We start from the raw sequence: 25,560 nt of genomic DNA, 5'->3' as shown, positions 1-25,560 counted from the left end.
GTGTTGCATAGTTTTGTGTAATATTTTATGTTTATTTTTATTATATATATATATATATATATATATATATATATATATATATATATATATATATATATATATATATATATATATATATAAACATAAGTTTAAAGCAGAAGGCACCAACAAACCATATGCTATATCCATGTGCATTTTATATTTTTATTAAAGTTCACAGCAAAATCCATGATTACTTTAAGAAGTGTTTATGTTGCTCATGAGTAGCACTAAGAATCTGTAATTAACGCAGAAGTTGTTTGAGTTTGAATATGGCACTGTGAACAATTACATTTTTGGAAGTTGTCACAATGACTTAACAGAATTCAGAGAAAAAGGAAGTGGTTTGAACTGCTTTTTCTTCCAGACTTTAAAGAAAAGGGTTAACTTTTATACACAACAACCATTTTGCTCTGTAATTAATGGAATGAAAACTAACCTTTAGTAGTTTTAGGATAAAGTCACCATTCCTTCAGCAGGGAAGAGCATATTCTTATACATTGCTTTTCAATGCTCTGGAACTTAAAATAATAAAGGGCCACTTTCTTCTTTACAGTAGATTTTAAATCTGCATTTAAACTCCTGCTCACACTTCTAACATCTCATTCAATAGCATCACTAGTTCTAATTTAACATCTGTAGTCCTGTGCTCTTTACCCCATTTTACATAATACTCACACAGATACAGTATGTAAAGTTCTTGGCTCTAATATTGGGGTGGAGTGTAGTTTATTAGTTCAAGGCCAGTGCATATGTGTTAACCCAACAGCAATTGCTACTTTCAAAATCATCATTTATTTTGCTATTGAAAGACAGTGCAAGGGTTAGATTGCAGCAAACACTAGAATTGATTTTTTTTAACCCCTGAGTTGCTAATGTACTTGTATACAGTGCATTTTAGTTCAAGCCAGCAAATTAGTTATGATGAGAGGTATTTCAACGTAGCACCTAAGCCGTTAACGCTCCACACAAACTTCTCTGGCTGACAATTACAAAAGCACTGTTATTATAACCCCCCCCCCAGACATATATATCATCAGCCCCCAAAATGAGGCACAGAAGGCATCTGTGCTAAACCTTGCAAAAATGGCAAGTTGAATGCCTGTATAGTTAACAGTCATAATTCTTACAAACTTAATTTTTTTCATAGAAAACAAATTTAATCCCTGAATGAAACAAATATATTCACAGTATTTGCTAAAGGGTTCCAGTGCTACTACCTTCTCAGGACAATCAATCGTTGTCCTTAAGGTTTGTGTTTAGTTTTTTGCTTTTTTACACAACTATTCAGACTAGTTCTCGAGATAGACTGCCCTTTATACCTTTATTCACAGTCAGCATATCTTACAGTCTGTCTACCTCGGTTTCTTGTCCTGATCAAAGAGACTCTCTGTGATTTTCCACAGCCCGGCACAAATTCATCGTCGTCATCATCACCACCTCCTCCTTCGTCATGTACTGCAAGCTCTCTTCGTTTTCTTTTAGACTTCCGAACAGCGAGATGGCTGTTGGCTGCACTTTTTCCTTTTCTCTTATTTGGGTTTCTTTCTAAGCTATCAACACTGCTGTCCATGGAATCCGATCCAGATCCTGCTCCTAAATTTAAAGACTCTGATTCTGAGCTGGAGGAATCATTGCTGTTTGATTCTGACTCGCTGCTGGAATCCCTTTTCCGTTTCCTGATGCTTTTTCTGCGAAGCTTCCTTTTTCTTGAAATCCCAGATGAGGGCCTCTTTCTACTATTCGCCACCAGAGGACATTGCCATTCTTCATCCTCAGACTGTTTCACAGGACAAGACGACACCTCCCTGCTATCTTGGTCCTCTGCTTCAGACTCTGATACAGGGGCTCTCCTGCAGCTTTTTTTGCCTGCGTGATTCTCCTTCCTGTCAGATTCAGCACTCTCTTCTGAATCACTTAAGAGCCTTCTTTTTCTAGTTGAGACTGCTGATATTTTCCTGCCATTCCTCTCCGATTCTGAGTTTGACTCCGAATCTGCCCGAATGTTCTTTTTTTCAAAAGCAGACTTGCTCTTGTGAGCCCCTACCTCATCCTCCGACTGCGATCTTTCTTCTTCAGAGTTCCCATCCCATTTTGTCCCCTCTCGTATTTTTTTCTTCTGCCCCCGAGACTGAGCACTCACTTCTTCAGATGATCCAGGGTTATACTTTTTCCTAGCAGAGCTTTGTTGGGAAAGTTTCCTTCTGCCAACACTAGTGTTCTCCTTGAGCTCAGACGGTGGTCCCTCTTCTCTTGTGTCACTCTCTGTATTTGCTTTGCTGTCAGCTTGACTGGGCAGTTTCCTGCTGTCACAGTTGCCATTCAGAACTTCTGGCTCGGACTCGAATGCAGCCCCTTCAGATTCTTCTGTGTATTTCTTCTTCGTGGCAGCTGTTCGATGGGGCAGCTTCCTGATGGAGTCCCATTTCCCTTCAAAGCCTGATGTTAACCATTTCCCTGAGGTAGTTCGATGGCGCAGATTTCTCCTTCTTTGCTCATGCCCTGTACTCTCAGATTGTGATGTCGATGAGTCTCTGTCTGACGTTTTTTTTCTGGAAGTGGCCACAGCGGTGCAGCTACGGAGCGTTCTTTTGGGAAATTTCTGTCTCTCTGAGTTTGTTCCTTCACTCTCCGATTCAGTATCCTCCGAGGCTGTGGAGGACTTGCTTTTTCTATTCAGACTGCTTTCATAACCCTTGCTTGATTCAGATTCCTCTTCAGAACATATTTTGCGTTTATTTTTCCTGGCTGCAGTTCGAGGGGCCAGCTTCCTTCCAATGCCTGCTTGCCGATTACTAGAGGAAGAGAATTCCTCTTTTTCAGAGTCGCTTCTTCCATTTTTACTGTCCGTGGCAGACTTCTCATCCTTCAGTAAAGCTTTCTTCTGTGCACGTGTGGCTGCCACAGTACGGCCTTCCCACTCATCTTCCACCCGATCCTGTTCAGGCTTTTTCCTCCTGGATCGTGGCGGCATTTTCCTCTTTGGGCTACATTTGCTAGCACAACTTTCCGAACTGGATCCCTCTTCTGCTTCCGAACTGACTTCCTGCTTTGTTTTTCTAGTTTTTCGACGTGGCCGTTTGTGCCCGTTGCCTTGTGCTTTCACATTCCGCAGAGAGGATTCCGCCCCTGCAGATCGGCTCTGCAGTGGAGATTTCTTTTTCAGGTCCCTGCTGAATCCTTTACAACTTTCATCCTCTGAAGGAGACTCCTCCTCTTCCTCATTAGAGTGGCTCATCGCCATTATATTAACAGCAGCAGCAGCAGCTGTCCTCCTGGGAGCTTTGCGTCTAGCAAGACTCGGCGGCTCCTCGTCCTCTTCACTTGGAGCTGGAGAATTCTCTTCTTTCTCCGAGCTGCTATCAAACCTCCTCAGCTGGTTACGGCAAGCTCTTCTGCTGTGTCCATTTTCTAAATTAATAGTAAAATCATATTATAATCATATTCTTCCATGATAATCAAAGTGTTGAGGACAACATTTTACACATTTCTGCAGCCAAACTTGGTGCAGAGACCGAGGCTTTTAAATGTAAATGTTTTAGATGCTGCTATTGCGATTGGAATTACAGTCAACTCTGAGTATGACAAACCTTAGTTCTGATTAAATAACGCATCTTACCTTGTTTGCGCCTGTCCAATGCTGCATTATTTCTCGTCACCCTTCTGCTCGTGGTATTTGTGTTAGTTTCACCATTCTGATAGACACGAGTGCAGCCTGAAGGTTTTGCAGAATTTTCTTCATTTTCACTGGAGCCACTAGAGGGCGATTCATTTTCACTCTCTAAATCCAAAGAAGAAATCATAATTCATTTAGTTTTCATTATAGAGACAATAAACAGTATTTTAAGCCGAGCTTAGTTAAAAGTCTACATTTGAGTTACATAATAAATTATATATAAATATATCAAATATACTGTACATGGGGTAAAAGGGCTGGGAGCCACACCCATGTAGAGAGCTGCTTACCTCTGATAACACAGAGAGCCCGATGCAACGCGTTCCAGCTTCAAACTTACCAAACGATGATTCTTCAGAGCTGTCTCCTGAGGTTGCTGCTCTCGCCTTGGTGTTGTTTTTAAATGACACCGACGAGGCTGAGGAGCTCTCAGAGTTTTCACTGGAGGAGTCTCCAGACGTGCTAGTGCCGCCACTCCATCTCGTGGATTTCAAGGTGACTGAGGCTTTAGTCGATTTTGTAGACTTCTTGGAGAAAACCACTTCCACTTTTTCCAGAGGTTTAATCTGTTTCTGTTTTCTCTCCAGACTGAGGGGGGGGAGTTAGCCACAATTAAATTATTTTGCAATAGGACACTCCTTGTAGCCATTCCTTGTATAATTTTACAGACAAAGGAACACTGGGTTGTTTCTTGTTAAAGTGAAAGCCGTGTAAGAAAAAAATAAATAAATCACAGTAAACTCACCTGGAAGCACGACTACTAGAGACTGAAGATTCTCGGTTCTGCAATTTCTTCCTGAACCTCTGACTGCGACGGAGTTTTGCACTGTGTTTCACCGCTGTTTTATAGTCAGAGACAATCGATCGTATACGTTCCTCGAAGAACGCAGACAGTCGCAAAGTCATGCTGTATATCTGCAAATGGGAAGCATTGTCAATTTACATTTCTGTTGATTTAACTTCTGTCAAGTTTTTATACTTTTACAAGACTTACACTAATAAATGCTTAATTTTAGTTCAGTTTCAAAATTAACTTTACTCAAAACTGCAGAAGTATATAAAAAAAGGTAACCATTCAAAAGAGGAGACCACTAAACAAATCTACTATAAAACTGAAACACTGACATTGTTAACTATTACTTGGGGGTTGATTTGGTATACCTATATACTTTGCCACAATTATTTTCACTTATATGTAACTACTTCAGGAATGCCCCCCCCCCCCAAAAAAAAAGTGGTTGATGCAAGCAAAGTGGATTCCCTGTTACTGAGAAATCCAATCCCCAATACAAAAGCAGCTGAAAATACTTACATCTCTAGAAAAAACAAAAAGAAAGACAAACAAATCATACCTTAGACCGCTTATTTGGTGTAAAGGCTTTTGCATTGCTAAATATCAACCGGATATCTTTGCAAAGCTCTGTTGGGTTTTCATACCGGTCTTCATCCAACACCTTCCTCACAGTTTCCAAGTCCATTGGTGTGTCTATAATATTCAGGTAGTCCTGAAGGAAACAAAATGTTTTATTCATTTATTTACTTTATTTTTTAATGATAAAGACTAATGCTTTTGAATTTCGTAGTAACTAGCCTAAACTTCTCCACATCACTGCATGTACCCAAATAAGACTTCCTTTGTTAAATACATTGCATATCTATTTAAAAGCACTTTCATATAAATTTGCAAATATATGGGAAATTAATGAAACACAATATCTATTTATGTATTAGAATATCATACTAACTGGTATTCCATTCTATTTTTTTTTTTAAACAAAAGGTATCTCCGCTACGTTGGTTTGTCATGCTCATTGAAAAAATAACAGTTTCCCCTTCAAATGTACCACTTTACTTACTGGATACTCGTTCTCATCTACAGGGTGTCGGAAAGGTTCAGAGTCCTCACACTGAAAGATGTATTCAAGCAAAGATTTGCACTGCTGCTTCCATGCATCTACATCATAGGTTACTTCCACAGTGCTTCTCTTCCCACTCCGGCACTAACAAAAAGGATTAGTAAGAAAAAACATAGGTTGGTATTTCATCCATAGCTGTAACACACTCACTGGTGGTACAGCAGCAAATTCTACAACAAACGTTTAAATCTGAAGTCTTCAATTGAAAAAGATTTGTTTCTTAGTAATACTACATAAACTTACACAGGTCTATTATATAGTCAGCGGGAAAGTCTGCAATGCAGCTCTGGTAAAACACTCCTCAGCTAAGAGGAAATGTAGAAACATTATCCTCATAGCAAAGGTTTTATCAAAATAAAAGTAAAACTTACTTGACGTAGTCTTCTTCCAGTCGATGTTCCAGGAGCATCATTGTCATTCTGTTCCTAAGGAAGAATCAGCAGTAAAGCAATCGCTTTTCATTCACATCAGCACTTATGTAATTATTGACAAAAAAAAAGATACTAGTAATCCAGTATGTTTTCCATAACTAAAGGATTGTTTTATACATTTTTTTTTTTCTCCCCCCCAGGGACTGTCATTCCTTTCCTTACTTTGCTGGACAGTCAAAAAGTATGGTTATTTTCATAGTAATGCTCATTATGTTGATTAGTAATGAATTCCTATTTACTAACCAGGCACTCAAACAATGGAAATGATGATCAATGATAGAAAAAAGAGTTTAAATAGGGCATTTCAAAAATTGTAAAAAATAGTTTAAGAATGTATGGTTTAAGTTTCCATTTTACCTGTTCTTCTGAACTGGTCTCATCCATTGTGCCATAAAGCTCCAAAATGTTTGTACAGTCTTGTTTGCTGATTAACACAAAAATGTACACACACATGAATGCCTAATCCAGCAGCCATACTGAGAAAGGCAACACAAAACATTTTAGTGTGAATGAACAGCAGCATACTTCACTACGAAGATCTTACTTGATAAACTTGAGGAGAATGTCAGTGATCTTCTTTGCTGATCGTGCAATTGAGCTTCCTGGCACATTGAATGTTCTGGCATTGTGTTCAAGGTATCTCACCTCCCACACAAGAGCAGAGATCTTCCTGTAATCGGCATGGGTCAAGAATAGTTCAGTTATTACTTTTCACAGCTTTACTATTCATTTACACAATCTTTTTAAAATGAACATTTTGCAGGCCTTTATACAGAGATGCAATTCCTAGTCACTTTAGTTTCTGTACTGGTTATGAAACTGTAGTTAAATTTCAGACTGACCTGTAAAACCTGTTCACAAGCCTCATCCTGATAGTACCAAGGTCTGTAGGATATGCCACTACTGTACAGTACGCAGGATACGTGAGAATGTCCACTGGGGCAGCAAAGGGGGTCACAAAGTCTGTTTATAAAGAAAAACAATATTGCAAATCACTGTTATTTTAGTTATCACGTTGCACTATTTGTTACTGTCTGTCAATGTGCTATTACCATAAACAAATCATCCTAATTCTCTGTGTATTTAATGTCTGTCACAACCTACGTATGATGAGGAATGAACCTGACAACAGGACGTCTTGAAGAGCAATCAGCACGTCTAACACATAACCATCTTACCAAGAACCATGAGCTGATCAATGCCGCTGATAATTCGTTCACATTCTTCGTCCATGGACCTTACTAATCCCCATTCTCCCTTCTGAGGCTGATACATCAGTCTGCTCAGTTCCTCGGGGGTCACTGGGACACCTCCACCGATCTGATCAGGCTGCTGAGCTGTGCAAAAACATGGAGCATTCAACTTATTACACAAATTCACTGGGCCACATACGGCCTGGGAGTTTATTTTACGCTGTAAATGGTGTAAAAGCATGTCAAATTCATTCGATAGGACAGCCATTTTAGTTTCCAAGAGAAAAAGGAACACTAGCAGAGACGTTTATCTATATCAGAGCTACAGCATGACTCGCTCATATCATTACTACAATGTTATTTTTTATTTAAAGCATTTCTCAGTGCATGTACAGTACATCTAAATGTACATCTTTTCTCAGGTCAGCTACAGCAACAGTACTTTCTTCCAGATTGCGATGTTAGATTCAGCGGATTAGGAACGTCCCAAATTCAAATCTGAAGTTACCTACAGTTTAGTGTATCTTAACAGGCTGGAACCAGCTCAACAGCATCATGTATAAAAGTTCTTAGTTCTGGAACGCATACTGGATTTCTTTTTTTAATTGTTTTAGAATTACATAATTAATAAAACATGGTTTATTGTTAGTATGCATGTCTTCATCTGATAACATTTAAAATGTTTACAGTCCACACATTTTAACATACCATTTTCTGGAATAGGTTCCACATCCCAAGGGCTAACCTTTTCAATCTCATTATTGTCCCACCTAAGAAAAAAAAAAAAGGCATAATTATTTCTCAAAGCATTACGTTAAGGTTTGATAGAAAAATAATAATCTACAAACCAATCAATGACAAATCCACTCTATTGGGATCTCTACAGAAATCAAATCACATTCTCCCTATTAGTAGAGATTCAAGCCACTGCGGAGGGGAAGGTTTAACCTGTCCACTTAGAGCCAACACGCTCATCACAGAACAGAAATTACAATTTGACAAGAGTTTCTCTAGAGCCTCTGTACCGCCGTTATTGTTGAGCTTAATGAAAATGAAGCAATCCCAGCTTATGTCCCCTGCTGGGATGTGCAGTGTACTCACTGAACTTTAAAGCACTGGAAGTGACTGTCAGGATACTCTGGCTGATATGGCTCTTGACATAAGATGGTCCCGAACCACCACGCGTCATCAATAACCGATCTGAATCGGTCATCTGCAGAAAAAAAAATTAACAGAAACAGTGTCCAATATCAGCCAATACAATAATCTCTCTCTCATATATAATATATATAATTTCCATGGGTTACACTTAGAAAAATACAACATTTTAGAAGAAGCACCCTTCAAAAGTATGCTGTCACTACAGATGGAAATATAAATGTATGAGTTTATAAATATCGCGTACAATAATTTCAACCATGCACATAACTAGATGGCACTTGTAACAAGTAAAACGTGTTTTATTTTTGTTCCCTGGATTTGAAACTATTACGTTTATGCTGAACTACACAAAAAAAAAAGGCACAAATCCAGTGTGATCCACACTCTGCAATGCGAACAAAGGATGGTTTTAGTCATTTCCAGTCCCCTTGCTATTCCTTATCTTGGTATCAGTGTGTAACACTATTTAGTTTTACATTCCATTCAAGTTAAGTTGTCAGACTCGTATGATTACTGTATTTTTTTTTGTAAACTTGTCTAGACTCATCTTAGATTTATGCACAGCAGACCGGACTACACATAAAACCACTGCCTCAGTTGCCTTTGACTGGCATCATATTTTGCTGCCTCAGCTAGGAGGCCAAAAGGACAGGTCAGGGAGAGTGAAAGCACAAGGCTGATGCAGCAGAGTGCGCTACGCAGAATGCAGTGTTTGGGTTGTTTTTACATTCTAGCCAACCTTTAACAAAAACTTGAAGCAAATAAAGAATCAATGCCCAAAAAGATGGCGTATATTTACTTGGTTGCCAGTCTCTTTGCCTTGCTTCCTCGTAACATTGTCTCAAAACAAGGAAATCAATTACGTCAGGCATGTCATGGTACCTGCAAATGAAGACATTTTTTTAGTTCTATTAATTATTTTTTAAATTCACCAAAACTTCATACATCACATTGAGTTCTAGATATATATATTTGAAGAAACATTTTTTGCAGTGAAAGAAATCTTAATTTGTAAAATTAACCCCAACCTACAAGCTGTAAAAACAGTACCAAAAGGTGATGTAATCAGACAAAAAAAAATCAACAATTTGCCAGAGGGCTCTAATTCAATTCCAGTTGCATGAAAACAATCACCACTCATCCCAATTAAAATCCATCTTTCGTTTTTAAAAATATTGCAATTTGAGGAGGTACGTACTTAACAGAAAACGATTTATCCATCAACTTCCCTGTGCCATGATCTATGAGAGACAGCTTCAGACAGCACAGTGTCGGAGGGCAAACTTCATACTTGATTCCGGTAATTTTAACAAACTCTTGATCCTGATAATATAAAGAAAGTGTTGAGTGCTAAAATCAGCCAATTTGTAGTAAGTACAATAAAGCATGTATTCTTAAGGGTGTTTCAAATACCACACATCAGTGAAATCAGCACTCCAGATAAGCTATGTAAAGGTGTTCTGCACACTGAAAAACCAAGAATTACACAATATTTAAATTTCAAGCGTAAAAAATCTGAATAGCAGTTTTGCTGCACAGCTTGAGTCTGCATTGAAGCTTCTTGTACTTTGTTGGTTCCCGGCATCTCGATGGTCAAAAGTATGTACAGTTTTTATTGAAAGTACTCATGACTTCAAGGCAATGTTGCATTTTACTCATCCAAAATACATTTCTCAGTGTCTAAATTAATTACTCAAAATGACTTGTAAACCTTATCTGGAGCACCAAGCGCAATACTGAATTTATCATAGTAGAAATCACCTCCAACAGGGTATTACTCTGATTAAAATGTACTGCAACAAGATTGCAAAGAGAAGCTCTGAACTTCATTTGGTAAATGTCCAATTAATACTTCGTTTAGCACTCCTCTCAAAAGGTAGATTTAAAAAAATGACAACGTGTATATACTTACCCTGAGCTCCAACTTCTTCCAGGGTTGCTTGTCAAGGTTGATGTCGTAAAGGTTATTTCTTCTCACCGCTTCAACATAAGATTCGTGGCCTTGACGGAAATAGATCACCTGAATCAAACATATAAACCAATAAAAATATTAAATAAAGAAAAAACCCTGCCTATCATTTGCACAGCTGTGTGTATGCATACAGGTACTTCTACTACATCTGGCTCCTTGGGGATAAAAACCTTTATGAATAGCACCTACCGAGGGAGGAGCCAACCACAGCTCTAACAGACTTTTTACCTCATCGCCCATTTGGGGAACAAATGGGGACTTCCGGGGAATGACGTCAGTGATCCAAGCAGAAGGACGGAACTCATTCGATATTTCTCTGTTTAAGGCTGGTCTCTGACTTGGACCCTTGGAAGAAAGAAAAAAAAAAAAAAAAAAAAAAGCTTTACAAGACAAACCGCGGATATAACACAAGATATTCCAATGAACACGAATGTTGTAAAAAGAGCAACGCTAACTCTAGACAGGTATACAAGCAACAGAAAATTACTTTAAACTTTGCATCTTTGTGTGATGTGTTGTTTACTCTCTAATTTCGGGCACACAATCCTTGAAATGTTACACTTGCACAGGGAACATTATTATTTGAGAACATTTCAATAATTTAAATGTATCCAAAATGCACATGTGCTTGGTGCTGCTACCTTTGGTGTTCTTTCTTTAGGCTTCTTTGGTTTTGGAGCCCCGGCACACTGCTCCTCAGCTGACTCTTCCTCCTCCGAGCTGCTGAGCTTGCGCCTCGCTCTCCTCCTGGAGGAGCTGCGGGTGGGAGGCTGGAGGTTGATTCCTGCATCTGCAGTCCAGTCAGAGTACTCACTGGAGGAGTTGCTGCAAAACAAACATTTACCTCATGGGAGTGATGTGGCATTAATATATACAATTTGTATGTTCTATTATTTTTGTTTATTTAAAAACCAACCAAAAAAAAAATTGTAACTGCCTTCTTTCTGTACCTTGAACTGTTGCTTTCACTTTTCCACTCCTCTTCAGCCTCTTCTTCCTCATTAGAAATCCAAAAAGCTCCACTATCTGTTATTTCATACTCCTAGGTCGATAGAAATAACTTTTGTAACATATTATACACTCGAGGCAGGTTTTCTAGCCAAACACACGTTTCTCTAGTCATTTTATAATTTTCACCCTCCCATTTTTGTACCCAATTTAAAAATGCCCAATTCAAAACGTTGCCTCCTACTTATTGATGAGAAAGACTGAATATAAACAGGTGACCTCTGCTCCCACTGTCAAGTCAATTGCTTCTTGTTACCAAGCTATTGAACTCTGGAGAAAACAGACGACACTGCACACTCTACACCTTGACCAGGGAGCAAACCAGTCTGTGTCACTGAAGTGTAATGAGGAGAACTATTCTCTATACAATCAAAAGCATATATATTAAATGTTTTGATTGCATACAGTACATCTTTTGCTGGCTCTTGACCTCACCCTCAAAAAACTGATCTATTTAGATACAGATAAATATAAAATGAATTCCAGGCAGCACTACCTCTTCTGATAAGGAGCTTTCAGTCTCATCCCCTTCTTCACAAGAAAACTCAACAAGCTGATCTACTGCAGTGTTACGGGTTCGATAGCTTGTCTGCTTTGGCCGACGTGGTCGCATTTTTCTTTTTGTGCGTGGTCTGCCATCATCAGAATCATCCTGTTTTGAGTAAACAATGTTAAAAAAGGCAACTTAAAACAATAAAAGCGCTACATATTTACAACAGTGGCTGTTAAGCTGGATAGCAATCTGTACTATTTATTTCTTTTTACTTGTGGGGAAAGGAAGTTTTACCTTGAATGATCCATGCGAGGACTTTCTTTTCTTTTCCGTTGTATACAGAACCAACTCTTCTGCCCCTTTTGCTAGCCTGTAGTCTTCCTGTCTCCTGCAAAACAGGAGGACATTTAAAGAAAAGATGTGAATAGGAACTAGATTCACAAGAAAGAAGGACCACCATCACTGTGCCTATCTTACAAAATCAATCAAAAAATAAATAAAAAGTGGTCTTACTTGAGTATGTACGGTGACAACTCTGGCACCACAACTCTTCTTTTCCAGGCCTGGAGGTCGCGCTCCGTGGCCATCTGGCTTCTCGGAGCGTTCTGATGCATCTGCCGCACACCTTCAACCTGCCCACTACGACGAAGGCCGACATTCGGGGAGGACTGAACTTCGACACTTGGATTTCTGAAAACTGTAAAAATATATTACAATTTATGTCGGTATTGTAGGACCATAAAAGGAGGTCAAGCATCTTTCTGATCATTCCAGCACCCTGAAAATTGTAATAAAGCAGCGAGTTGGAGACTAGCTAGCCTTGTCTCCATGACCACCAGGGGTGACAGAATGGGGCCCCTGTTCTCTCGAGTTAACTTCTACAGTTCCTGTGTTACTGTAAATAACCCCAAGGTCAGGAGAGAGTACTTTCTTTGCTTTCACTGAGTTTGGCAAAAGGGGAGCTCACAGTAACAACCTTAAACCAGCAGCTCCAGCAAAACTAATTTAATAAACTTGAAAGTAAACTCAAATAGTTCAAAATGACTTAGGAGAAACCATATTAAGCTGGATCGCCAAGGAAAGTTGATAAATAAATAAACAGATACACTGAACTGGACCACCAGAACAGTCAATGCTTATATCAAGAGGATTCTTCCTTATTGAATAAAGCCTGAACGACAAACCGCGCCCTCGTTCTGCATCAACCCTGCGACTCTCCAATTAGCAAAACACTAGAAAGATTTACTGAAGCTATACCTGGGGAATTTTACAAATGTATATTTGCAGAAAGATTGGTGTTTTTTTTAACACCTAAGTTGATAAACTCATACCTAGTGCACCCAGCAGGGTGTGAAATGACATTACATTATGAATTACTCCCAGTCAGCTCCAGCACCAAATAGTTACTGATAAGCAGTAAAAGAGTTTTACCCAAAAAAAAAAAATCTACATATTGACTATACCTCTTCTAGGGGTGCCTTCCTGGTTTTGTGGCCCATTTGGGAGGGCAGCTGGCTCTCTACTCCTCTGGTCCTGTTGCTCCTGTAACTGTCTGATAATGTCATCGAGCACATTGAGCTCCCGGACTTGTTCATCATGGTCACTGGTCTGCTGGCTGATCACCTGCTCCACAACCTCGCCATCACCTGTTTGAGTGGAACAATTTAAATCAGTACCTGCAAATTAAAACACACACTCAAGACAGCTGTCTCCAGTGTGTCAGTCTAACAGAATTCTAAAAAAAATTAAATGTGTTTTAGTAAGACTATTATTGTTGTCCTGAAATTTTTTATATATATTTTTAAACCAATTAAATGTGTCATCTTAACGATGCAAGGCATTTACCGATTGGTCAAGTTTCTTTTAACAAATTTTATACACATCTTAGGACTCCAGAGAACATAAATTTAGTTATTTGATCAATCAACATTTTGCAATGTACTTCTACATAATAAAAGTCCTTCAACCCCCGTTCTACTGTAGAGGGTGTTCCCCAAAGGGATGTATAGATCCAATAATATTTAGGACACAGGAGGCAGACAATACTGGCACTCACTCCAGCCTGCTTTTTCTTGTGACCTCCCCCTATCCCTTTAGTGACACTCTCTTACATATTTGGACTTTGTGACTGTCACTGGTCAATAACTAAACATTTCAACTGAAATACAGCATGTTGAAATAGAACACGTTATTCAACTCTTATTCACGTTGTTCACCAGTGAAACCTATTCTTTCCTCACTTGATGCCAACCCGATCCACTGTCAAGTAGCACTGCAAGTCTTTGTGAGATTCAGTTGTACAGGTTTCTACACATTACCCACCCCGAAGCACCACTAAATAATTGTCAGAAAAAAACAGCTGCAAGAAAAGGCAGGCAGGGACAGGTTTTTTTTTTTTTTTCGTAATGGAGGTTTGTGACAAAAAAGTTAGAATTGGAAGTATTGTCAATTATGTGGTCTACATTTTGATAAATTACACATCCAGTTGCAATCACAAGAGTATGATAACTCCAATTCTGCAATAGACTTAACTTACAATATATATCTTGTCACCTATAACATATTCAAGAATACAAAGCCAAAATAACCTTAAATAAAATGTAATAGTAAAAAAAAAAATAAAACTCCTGTGGCAAGGCTTTTTTTCTGTTTTTAATTTCAACTACATAGAAACAGAAACGCAAATAATTTATGAGCAATTACTGGTAATTACTTCACATATAACCTGACAAGATTAGGATGCCAGCAAATGTATTATTCATTTATTGATAGGGATACGCATTATGAATTTGGCACACAGTGTTTCTCACTAAAGTAAGCCTTTTCTAGAATTCTGAAAATGACGGTGAGGTGGCGTATATCATTTCAAAAATAGCCGACATCCTCTCACCCGTTTTTGTTTTTTGTTTTAGCTGCAGCAGAACTTTAAGCACAATAGCCTTGACATTCAGTAGCTGTAGGAGCATGCCTATTGCCTTCCCAAAAAGGGAGGTTTCAAGAAGTGAAGCAGCAGCAGCTAAAACACATGTTTAGGAAAAGAAAAAAACAACTGCATGGGCACTAACACTAAATTTACCTTCCCTGAAATTACAAAAAAGACAAGCTGCAGCTTACTTGTTGCAACATATCCCAGTTGAGGAATCAGTTGCTCATCTGCAAGATTCTCCCTTCCCGGGACAAGCCTCTGGTACTTAGTGGGGTGTGGGTTTCCATCAACATCCACTAAGAAGGGTGGAGGCATGAGGTGGGGAGCCTGCTGGGTCTGCTCATCCAAGACGTAATTGTTGGCGTCTCGAATAAGGGGTCGGTAATCAGTGTGGAAAAACATCTGGTCTGGAATCTAAGAAAGCCAAGAGCAGTTTTAAATCGCTACTGAAAGCAAAATTAAATATGTTGGGCATATTCTCACACAACACTTTTACTGTTCTCATGGGACAGCATTTTTTAAACACATTTTCATTTGAATTATATTTTGGTGTCTATCTAGAGACGGGTCTGTCCAACAAATGTATTTACATCACAAAATAACTGGTTGCCATTTTGAATTCCTATTTTAAAAAAAACTAAACTTTTATACAATTGCAAAAATACCTTTTCATAAGGCTTACTGCATCCAAATCCAAATATGAGCAGGTGCCCATGAGAATCTGTGCAGGCAATGTGCTGCCCATCTGGTGAGAACTTACAGTCAAACACAGCACCATGACCTTGACCCTCAATCTAGAAGAAAAATCAACAAGAAACATGGTTTAACATCAAGCATGCTTCAGACACAGTAAACACTGAATCATGCATTGATGAAGACTTCAGATGGAAATGTTTGCCCAAGATTAAGGTAAGTTTCTTTTTTAAAACGGTTATGAAGAGGGGCAGTAATTTATATAAAACAGGTCTGTGTAGATTCTGGTCTAGTGCCTTGTTTTTATGTTTAAAATTAGAAGTAGACTCTCTGTCCCACAGCATGTGTAAAAGCACAAACTGAGAATTTCTTCCTCCAATTGCAGCATGCACTTTACCATGTTGAAATAGTGCCGTGTTTTTGTGCCTTTGGTTATGTCCCATATAAAGATGTTTCCGTCATGACCAGCCGACAGCACAATTCTGGGGTCAAAGGGATGTGGCTCCAGCACAAACACTTCATCCTCGTGGCCCTACGAAAAAAAAAACAGATAATTTAGAAGATTACGTTCCAGCTAGCCGCTCACCATGTCAACACAAGCAAAAGGTTTTCTTATGTGGCTCAACTAATTTTCACCCAGTTTGCCACGGTGGTGAAGGCTTTAAAAAAACTGGTGTAAGACTATGCCAGATTGACACCTTGAACATGTTCTGCTAAGTGAATCCGTACATTTCATTTCACCTGAAAGCACTTTAGCTCAATTACACAACATACATAACATTGTGTCTGGTGGGAGGACAGAGGTCTGAATTATAGGTCAGCGGACGGCGCAGCTTGTAATAAATTAAAAACATCAAGCATCCAACCGCAATAAATTGTACAAGAGAGCCCCCTATTCATCTCCCATTCAACTAACCACCACCAGAACCTTTCAGTATTCCTAGAAAACACCAGGACGAGTCAGCATGTTCACTAGCTGACCTCCATGTGCGCACACCCACATACAAATGTCTCCTACCTTCAAGATGTGAAGCAGTTGCCCCGTGTAAGAATGCCACACTTTAACCAGATGGGTATTAACAGCCGTGATAACATGGTTATCATGTCGATCCCAAGCAATCATTGTCACTTTTGGCTTGAAAAACTTTTCATCTGGTGCGATTACAGGCCTAGAAAAAATACAAAATCAGCTCTTTGCAATTCTTCCCCAGTGACACAGCATATTGCATTAACCCTCTGCAGAGGGTTGCATTATAAAATGTAATTAATTATTTGGCTAGAGAAAGTAAAATCAGAAAAAAAAAAAAAAAGCAAAAACCCTTACTCTTCTAATGTGCAAGCCATTTCCAGCAAAATGCTTCTCCACCTATGCTGCTGAAAATTCCAGATTCGAGCTGTTCCATCTTTGCTGCCACTCACAAATCTGCAAAATCAATATTGCATGCTATAATACTGCAATCACTGGAAGTGTAGAGAAGTTACACACTATAACATATTTCCACAACTGCTATTATATTAATAAATTAACTAAATATGTATTTATAGCTTAAGAATAAGAAAACATATATACCTGTCCCCAGTGTGGCAAAACTGAATACTGTCAACTTTATCCTGAAATAGAAGTTAAAAATCTTTTGTAATTTCAGTAGAAACTGCACACGATTACTGAAATCGACAATGTAAAAATAAAACTATGGTTGGAAAGAGAAAACAATGAAATCAAGACACAAGACTAAAGCCCTACCGTGTGCGACTCAAGTTCTGCAATTTTCTCAGGGCTTCCACTGCCAAGAAAATACATTCGAATCACATGGTCGGTGCTGCCAGTTGCTAAGAACATGCCACCTAAAACAAATGAAACAAAAACAATACAATTGCTCTTTCCACAAGACACGATGTTAATGATCATCAGTTCTGGTCATGCAAAATCTACATGGCACACAAAAGCAAGCCATAATGAAAAAAGACTGCAACAACCATGAGAACACAACATATAAATAAATAACTAAAATAACTACATTACTACCTTACCGGCACTAAATGAAGAACAAATCATTTGTACTCCTGGTCTGGGTCTTTCTGTAAACTTGTGTGGGCGAGTGCTTTAATGATAAAAAGTTAAAAAAAAAAAACAAGTGTTATACCCATACTGCAATTATGATTATGATTTATTTTTAATTTTAATAACTCAGATTCCAAAAAATAACACAGACTCCCAATGTTTGGCTTCCATGTTTTTTGGATTCCTTGAGAGGACTGTTTGGTTGGCTTACTCCTTTCCTCCTCAGAGCAAAAACTCAAATGTAGACAAATCTTGACTTACTTAAACGTCATGTTGTTGGCATCCCACTGCCAAAAGCAGACTGTCCCATCCACTCCAGTGGACACCATGTATCTCACAGAGCCTTTAGCCATTGGACAAAACTGGAAGAGAAGACAGCATTTTAAATAATGCGTCCCCTCATCTTAAAGTAAAATATTCAAGTCAGTTTTTGCCGCTTAATTTACAAGTACTCAGTTATAGTATTTCTTTTTTTCAAAGGGAAAAAATGACTAACAGCTCAACACACCGCAAGCTTAGTAACTGCCTACCTAACCCAACCCAACATGTCAATCATTTCAACAACAAATGAAAAGAACAATGAGACTGGGGAATTGTTGTGAACTGCAATCTCAGTGTGCAGATATTGAGATAAACGGCATATCATTACATTTTGTGACCTGTTCTTTGAGCACTCATATTTCAGGTACTTAAAAATGTGCAAATTGTTAGCTGCCAGTCTACCAGTAGCATCTCCACACCTGTAAGGAAGTAATGGACCCAGAATGGCCCTGCAGCACAGCCACTGGGGCGCAGGTCCGGAGGCACCACACTCTGATCACTTTGTCACAGCTGCCTGCAGCTATGAGAGTGTTCTCAAAGTTAACAGCCAGGTCAGAAATCTCTGCTGAATGGCCTCTCAGTGTAGAGTGCAAACTACCGTCAAAGGAGGACCAGATCTTCACCAGGCAGTCATCAGAGCCCTAAAACAGTCGCATAAAAAGACAAAAACATTGAGTTACAATCCCCCTGAATTTAAATTCTAAAAAGTGCCTTTACATAAATCTTTAAAAAACTCCCGCCAAGCAGTAAAACAGGAGATTAAAACAGACCAATTTTAAAGCAGGAGAACTACAGAGTGGCAAGTTACTTATGCATGTACCAAAATTGTTGACATTTGTTTAGTTTAAATAAACACATTGTGCACTCCCAGTGGAGTAAAGGTGGCATATCACCAATGTTTAAAATACAATGGCAGGCACTTACAGTAAAAATCCTCTGTCCAGTGCGGTCAAACGCAACACAGTAAACAGCTGAAAGATGACCAAGGATTCTCCTGCGCATCTTCATGTGTTGGTAGGCGCTCCCAGGACATATTGAACTAAAACGGTCTGCTCCCGTCAGCTCTCTCCCGCGATAAACCTCGACTACAGGAACAGAAAGGACACAACAGGTTTCACTAATAATAATAACAATAATATGCAAATCTAAATCAATGATTTTAAACAGATTTGATTTGTATAATAGTGTACATAGTCCTTAATTTAAAAGAAAAAAACTTAAGAAAAACGGCTAGATGAAAATAAATAAGTGTTGGGGACTCTGGCCCACATGATAGTTAAGAGGATGCGTTAAATCAGAGGACCGTGAGATAAGTTAACAAATAAGGCATAACATTTTAATAGTTGCCACTAGGCAACCCTGTATTTACATTCTTTAACAGAATATGATTGCGATTTCAGACTTTGCTTGCAAGTAGGGCTGTAATCAAAGGTTCGCTAGCCAGGAATGTGCAGGTAGTTCTAAACCTTCAATGGTTCGTCAGGCAGCATTCACACACTGTTTTTTTTCTATTGTTCTGTTAACGGAAACCATTTGACAATGTGTGAATGTAAAAATCACACAATTAATGTCAAAAAATTTGATGTTTTGATTTGCATAATGCTTAATACTTAAACAAATGTCGTATTAAAATCCACTACCAAAACGTTATACGTAGCACCACTATCATGGCACTGCAGCAGTGCATTGGAGCAGGGTAGTGCCAAAGCACTTGGGGGTGGGTACCTCTAGCTGCTGTGTTGCTTCAATACAATATGTACTGAATACCTAGCGTACAAGACTTTATATTTAGGTAGAATAAGTATGAAACAAAATATATGGCAATACTAAATTTTAATTTCCAAAACTGAACACTGCACCTTCACAAACAAAATAAACAAACAAACTAGTTGAAAGTTCACAGCAGACACGCAGCTCTAGTGTCCAAGAAACGGGTTTCAGAAAGACAGTAAACAGGAAACAAAAAATTATGTACCAGTAAATTATGCAAATGAGTACTATCAGTGGTTCTAACCCTCCTTCTGCAATTCTGCAACCCTTTGTTACATCCCTACTTGTAAGATAAACACACAGGACATTAAACCATTTTAACTTTTTAGGCAATATAAATTTTCCACGGTTAAGGCTAAAGGGAGGCAAATTCTAGGATTATCCATAAATTACGGATAACAAAGTTTACCCAGATTTGGAGGGCCTCTGTAGCATACAGGCAACTCAGGTGGTCTTCCTCTGTGGAGAGTTGCAAAATCCAGGCCCTTCAAAACAACATTTTTGCAATCTTGGAAACAAAACCAAAGAAACAAAATTTATTTATTAGTCATCCTCTTTTCCACTGCCCCATCAACCAACAGAGTTACCTGGTATAAATACCTAATATTAGACTTTTCTACATTCATCTATGAAGCAAAGAGGGAGGCAAATTGTCTTGAGACACCATTGGTCATATTTTCGTAGCGTTACCAAAAGAAAATAAATTAATGTTGCAAAAGTAGCAACAAACACATTGAGTGTATTTGGATTATATTACTTAGTTGTTTGGTTCTAGTTTTGTAAAATCAACAGACATCTTACTGTGCCTCTTTCAAAAAATTGGAGTTAAAGACTAGAATAAATGCTTTGAAAACATGGACCCATTTGTCACAGAACGTGTGTATTTTCTGTAACTGTCACACCTTTGGTGGTTCGAAGTATGCACTGTCTCCCTGCACCAAGCAGGGATCGGACCCCTGCCACACATGATGGAACTTCTTTGTCCAGAAGCGGGCCGATTTGTTGGCAAATCCGCAGCAAATGATCAGGCGCCACATGTTTGTTCGCACGAACCTAGAAATGTAGTGGAAAAAAAAGTGTATCAATTTACATCCAGGTATGACAGACAAGTGCAGAAACAGGTACTGCAAGACCTCATTCTTTCAAATTCTTTCTTTTTTCATTCTTTTTATTTTTGAAATCACACCTAACAATTCAAGCACTGGTGCATCTGTATACACTTACACTCAGTATTACTGAATGGCTTCAATGTGAAACCAAAACCTTGCCAAATATCAAAAATGTAGCCCATCTGTCTATAAATATGACTTTTTAAATGGTCCCCTGGGTCATTACAAGTTGCTTGACTGTATAAATCTTAGGTGTATTTACTCAAAAAGGTAGAACAAACAAGAGATTCTTGGCATGTATTCTGGAGGTCTCGGTGTTACGTGGAGGTTCTAGTCCCACTATCTTGGGACATAAAATGCAGCTGTTCTGACCAAACTCCCCTCCCCTCCCCTCCACCAGTCAGATGGCTTTGAACCACACAGGAACAGAAATAGACATGTTTTGCATTAAGTTTCCCCCCCTTCAGGCAACTTCAAATGGTTAACTGAAGTGAAAGTGGCAATTTAAAAGCCTTACTTTAAACTACTGAAACGGTTCTTTAAGATTGTTTTGAAAACTTGTATCAAGAACAAATTGTATTTAAATACACCAAAACTTAAGACAAAACAAACACATTCTTAAAATAACTTGAGTTAAAGATGTTTGTATATATATATATATATATATATATATATATATATATATATATATATATATATATATATATATACACACACACACACACACACACACACACACAACATAGCTTTAGATTATGACCCTATCTCTGTCTTCTGTCACACAGTATGCCCCTTTCCCTGCATTTTGATCATAAGACATTTGGTGATTTCATTATGATTAAAACAATCCCAATCTAATATAAAAAATAAAAAAATCTCATCCAGTCAAGATGTTTTAGGAAATGTAATCCCCTTTCAAAGACGAAAACAAATCTAAATAATGACTAAACGTGACAGAAGGCAGAAGATTTTAGGTTGAGGCTCACTGAATATTCTACCACGAAATACAAATGACTGCATCTTTAAAAGATGAAATCACACTTACATTCTGAAATGAAAGGAGAAGCTCCTCCTCCTCTGTTTAGTATACTTAACCCCCACAAAAAGGCAGTTAGCAGTACCATAGGAAATAAACTGGCATCGTATTAAAGACAGACCAATCGGAGCTCAGTTGACAAACAATTTTGCTGGAGGACATGAATCGCGCCTCCGGATTGGCCCATATAGGACTCGTCACTCAATTGTCCACCTCCTCAGTATAATCTCCACCCCCTCTATTGCAATCTAATACTTAAAAAAATCACCTTCTGCGGCTAACAATTTTATTTTCTACTTTTTTAACCCCCGCAAAACAAACATAACACCGTGAAGGAAAAGCCACAAACAACCCCCAATAAAAAAAAATAATAAATCTGACCTTATAAAAGCCAGGACGAATAGACAGTACTTTTTTTTGTTTGTTTACTATGCAAGATGAGAGATCGTGAGAATTAACATTTCTAATAACACTAAGGTAATAAAAATTGTCCTTACCAAATCTTCATACGTTCTGGGATGCTCATTGCCTTCCCAATCCAATCGTTTTGGAAGAAGCTTAAAAAAATAAAAAAACGAAGGGGTACACACGGCTTTAGAATATGTTACAATATCGTAAAATTGGGTTTGTAAAAATGTGTGATGTCAAAAGAAAGAGACGGTGACATAGAAGCGGTTTCAAAAAGTCAGTGGCCAAAAACAAGTCACCGCTCTCTCTCTCTCTCTCTCTCTCTCACACAGACATGCATAGCTGGAGTGGATCATACAGACCTCGTAATCCTCCAGCTCCCCCACCAAGACCTGCCATAAAAACAAAAACATGCATTTTCAGACATGGCTCTCTCGATCATTTCTCAAACAACACAAATGTTCTTTAAAAAAAACAAACAAGCACAAAATGAAGGGAAGTTGCAAGCTCACCTCCGCCGCTTTCCGACAAGGGCCTTTCGATAAAAAACGCGCAATCAGGTAATAAAGCTCTGTAAATGGACGTAAATAAATATTACAAAACAGGGAATTATAAAGTTAAAAGTTTTAATTCATAGCGTTTTTTTTTGTTTTTTTTTTTTTTTGTATTATCTATGTGTGTACTTTTTTTTTTTTCGTCTTACCCGATTCAAGGAGCGACACATTCTGACATTTGGCCGCTGTGTCGGCCATTGTTAATGTGTGAATATTTGCAGTAGTAATTTATGATTATTTCTTCTAATATTTATTTATTTATTTGCTCTCACACTCCTCCGACCCCCTCCGCAGCAGCACCAGCTCTTTATTCAACCAGCTTTCGGTCGCCATTGAAGTGATGAGGCCTCAGCTATACGAGATACTTCCGCCGGAAGGGGGGAGAAAAATAAATCTGTCCTTTCACTTCTCCCTACGGCAACTTCTGTGGGTTTTTTTTTTTTGACAATTCGGTGCTTGAATGGCTTTCAAAGTCGCGTAAAGACCTTATTAACCGAGTTGGAGGACTGTTAAACGATTTCGTATTATTCAAATAAAAGATATGTGTAACTGGTGTGTTTTTCCGCGATGTAGTTCGGCTGTCTTGGAGAGTGACGTCACCTTTTGCGGCGGCGCTGCACAGAGCTGAGGAGGACAGCTTTACTGTCTTAAACAACTTCGCGTAATCTTAATGGCTTACTAAAAACTGTCCACACTAAATGTACATTATTAGTTTGATATAGCCAATCTGTATTTAAGAGACTACATCTAACCGTTGTAGATAGGTTTAAAACTATCGCTATATGTTGTTGTTTTTTTAAGTCTATAACATTCACAAGACACACATTGACGTGAAGTTGTGGGTTACAATTTCCCAATCAAATACAACAAGACCTTATCTCAACAGACAGCAGCACATACACATTTGCATGATGAATGCCTGTCCGTATTTAATTTTCATACAGAAGCTGTAACGTTTCAATGTCTCACGCCACAAATAAAAAAAAAAAAAGAAAAAAAAATTTTTCAATTACAATTCGTTTTTCTCAGTATAGTAGCTTAAAGGAATTTTAGTTTGTTTTCACAATAAATACCAAGTATTGTGAAAGTATTGACTGCTAAAAAATTACTGACCTGCAAAAGCTGGGAAATTATTTAGTTGAATTTTACAGTGAAAAAAAAAAGAAAATTGAAAAAAAAAAAAAAACTTTTCCAGAACCTTCATAAACTTCATTACAGCCAATAATAAAACGAAATGGATATTTAGCTAACGTACCCCGAAGGGTACAAACAAAGGAAGGACGTTTTGTTTGATATTCTTCTCTTACGGCGGTGCTTACAACCAGACAACAAGAGTTTTGACACGGGGGTTTTGATAAAGTCAAAATGAACATTTAAAGTTTGGCGCCGTCATACACTTGGATTTGATTCCGTCCAGTGTGGCCCGATACTTAAGGAAAGTGTATGTGACCAATGAGAAAGGCTAACGATATGTAATTTATTTATTTATAAATAAAAATACGCGAGGTTAAGAGGTTGCAGACGCTGTCTTGTAAGACTGGATAGTTAGCACAGCATGTTAGACAGGCAGTATTGTGTAGTATTTACTACACCAGTGCTCATTGCAGGGTTAAAATAGACCCCATTTAATCTACTGTACTAGTGAAAAAAGAGAAGACAATGCGTACAGGTTAACACTTCCAAGAAATGTAGTCAAGTGAACAAACATTGCGTCCGAAAAGTTGGTTCACTTGACTTTCTTCTAAATTTTACTTTGGAATTCTAATTGAGTGTTTTCAAGTTGTAGACAATTTATACATAAATCATAAATATGTTTAATGCATGGTGTTGATTGTTAATGAGATTTCAATCTAAGCGCAGCAACGGTTTGTGTTCATATACGGTAAACTGTAATCCGGCATCTCCTGGGACCAGAAAATCGTGCCGGATTCCAGAATAGAGAGAATTCCCACCATTATTTCAACAGATTCGGTCAGGACTCAAAACGAATGTGGAATTATACTGAGTGCTGATTTGTACAGGGGATAGACAGGTTTCAGCTGTTTGCTTTCCATGCTTGAAGCCCTGTGTTGTAATAAAATCAACTGAATGGATGAAAAACAGCATTGGATCTCCGTTATGGTTCCCTTTTAATACAGAAGAAACGAGGGGTTTGTGATAAAAACATGACATTCTGCCAAAAGGAAGATTTTGAAATGATGATGGAAAAATATTTGACATAATTGTCAGCTGATTTTAAAAATTGAAGCCACTGGTTTCCTAATAATAACAAGAAAGCTGACACAGTAGCAGGTTTATCTGGGGTGGAAAAAAGCATAATAATCCAGATATTTTAGTGTTAAAAAAATTGCATTTTTTTGGTAATGTGAAGCAAAAAGGTGAACCTAAAAAACGGTGCTTTGTGAGTCTTCACGGTTATCCAGGTTATCCTCATGTCAGACTGTTTAACATTGCTGCCAGCTAATTCACAGGAGTGGGTTATGACATTGTATTCAACATAGGGGCTTCACTTTTGGTGTAAATATTGTATAGTTGGATTCTTATTTTGACAACAATTGTTTAGGAGGGAGAAGTAATTGATGATTTCTAAAGTAATGTTTTTTTTTTTTTTTTTTTTTATATATTTATCATTATTAAAACAGTGAGTTTTCAGTTTATCAATTTTCTTTCTTTATAAACTGTAGCAGAAACCCAAGAGGGAATTGTTTTTCTGTAACTCACTGAAGAGAACCAGAGGGCTCTTTATAGGAACATAGTTTACAAGTATGTTTCCATTACACTGTCCAATATGTAAAATAAATTACCAAATTAAA

General features: G+C 38.1%; 1 protein-coding gene across 1 annotated transcript; it reads right to left on the bottom strand.

Moving 5' to 3' along the window:
* Positions 1 to 127: 127 nt before the first annotated feature.
* Positions 128 to 24,365, bottom strand: brwd1 (bromodomain and WD repeat domain containing 1). Its single transcript, XM_041232858.1, has 40 exons — positions 22,897 to 24,365; positions 22,706 to 22,764; positions 22,556 to 22,585; positions 22,283 to 22,342; positions 20,543 to 20,693; positions 20,050 to 20,148; positions 18,795 to 18,955; positions 18,290 to 18,511; positions 17,811 to 17,911; positions 17,519 to 17,589; positions 17,232 to 17,332; positions 17,058 to 17,098; positions 16,812 to 16,910; positions 16,506 to 16,656; positions 15,885 to 16,019; positions 15,460 to 15,588; positions 14,983 to 15,208; positions 13,332 to 13,514; positions 12,382 to 12,565; positions 12,163 to 12,256; positions 11,872 to 12,027; positions 11,318 to 11,409; positions 11,009 to 11,192; positions 10,596 to 10,712; positions 10,308 to 10,415; positions 9,594 to 9,718; positions 9,195 to 9,277; positions 8,336 to 8,447; positions 7,943 to 8,004; positions 7,220 to 7,378; positions 6,884 to 7,004; positions 6,586 to 6,711; positions 6,399 to 6,465; positions 5,982 to 6,035; positions 5,551 to 5,694; positions 5,047 to 5,199; positions 4,440 to 4,609; positions 4,035 to 4,282; positions 3,638 to 3,799; positions 128 to 3,429 (listed from the first exon to the last, which is right to left on the bottom strand). The coding sequence occupies exons 1-40, from the start codon at positions 22,943 to 22,945 to the stop codon at positions 1,343 to 1,345; spliced, it is 6,876 nt and encodes a 2,291-aa protein (XP_041088792.1). The 5' UTR covers positions 22,946 to 24,365; the 3' UTR covers positions 128 to 1,342.
* Between the last annotated feature and the right edge of the window lie 1,195 nt (positions 24,366 to 25,560).

The sequence above is a fragment of the Polyodon spathula genome, chromosome 30 (genome assembly GCF_017654505.1).
Source record: "Polyodon spathula isolate WHYD16114869_AA chromosome 30, ASM1765450v1, whole genome shotgun sequence".
Classification (NCBI taxonomy): Eukaryota; Metazoa; Chordata; class Actinopteri; order Acipenseriformes; family Polyodontidae; genus Polyodon; species Polyodon spathula.
The sequence above is the reverse complement of the archived record's forward strand: the minus strand, read 5'-3'. Positions and strand labels throughout refer to the sequence as shown.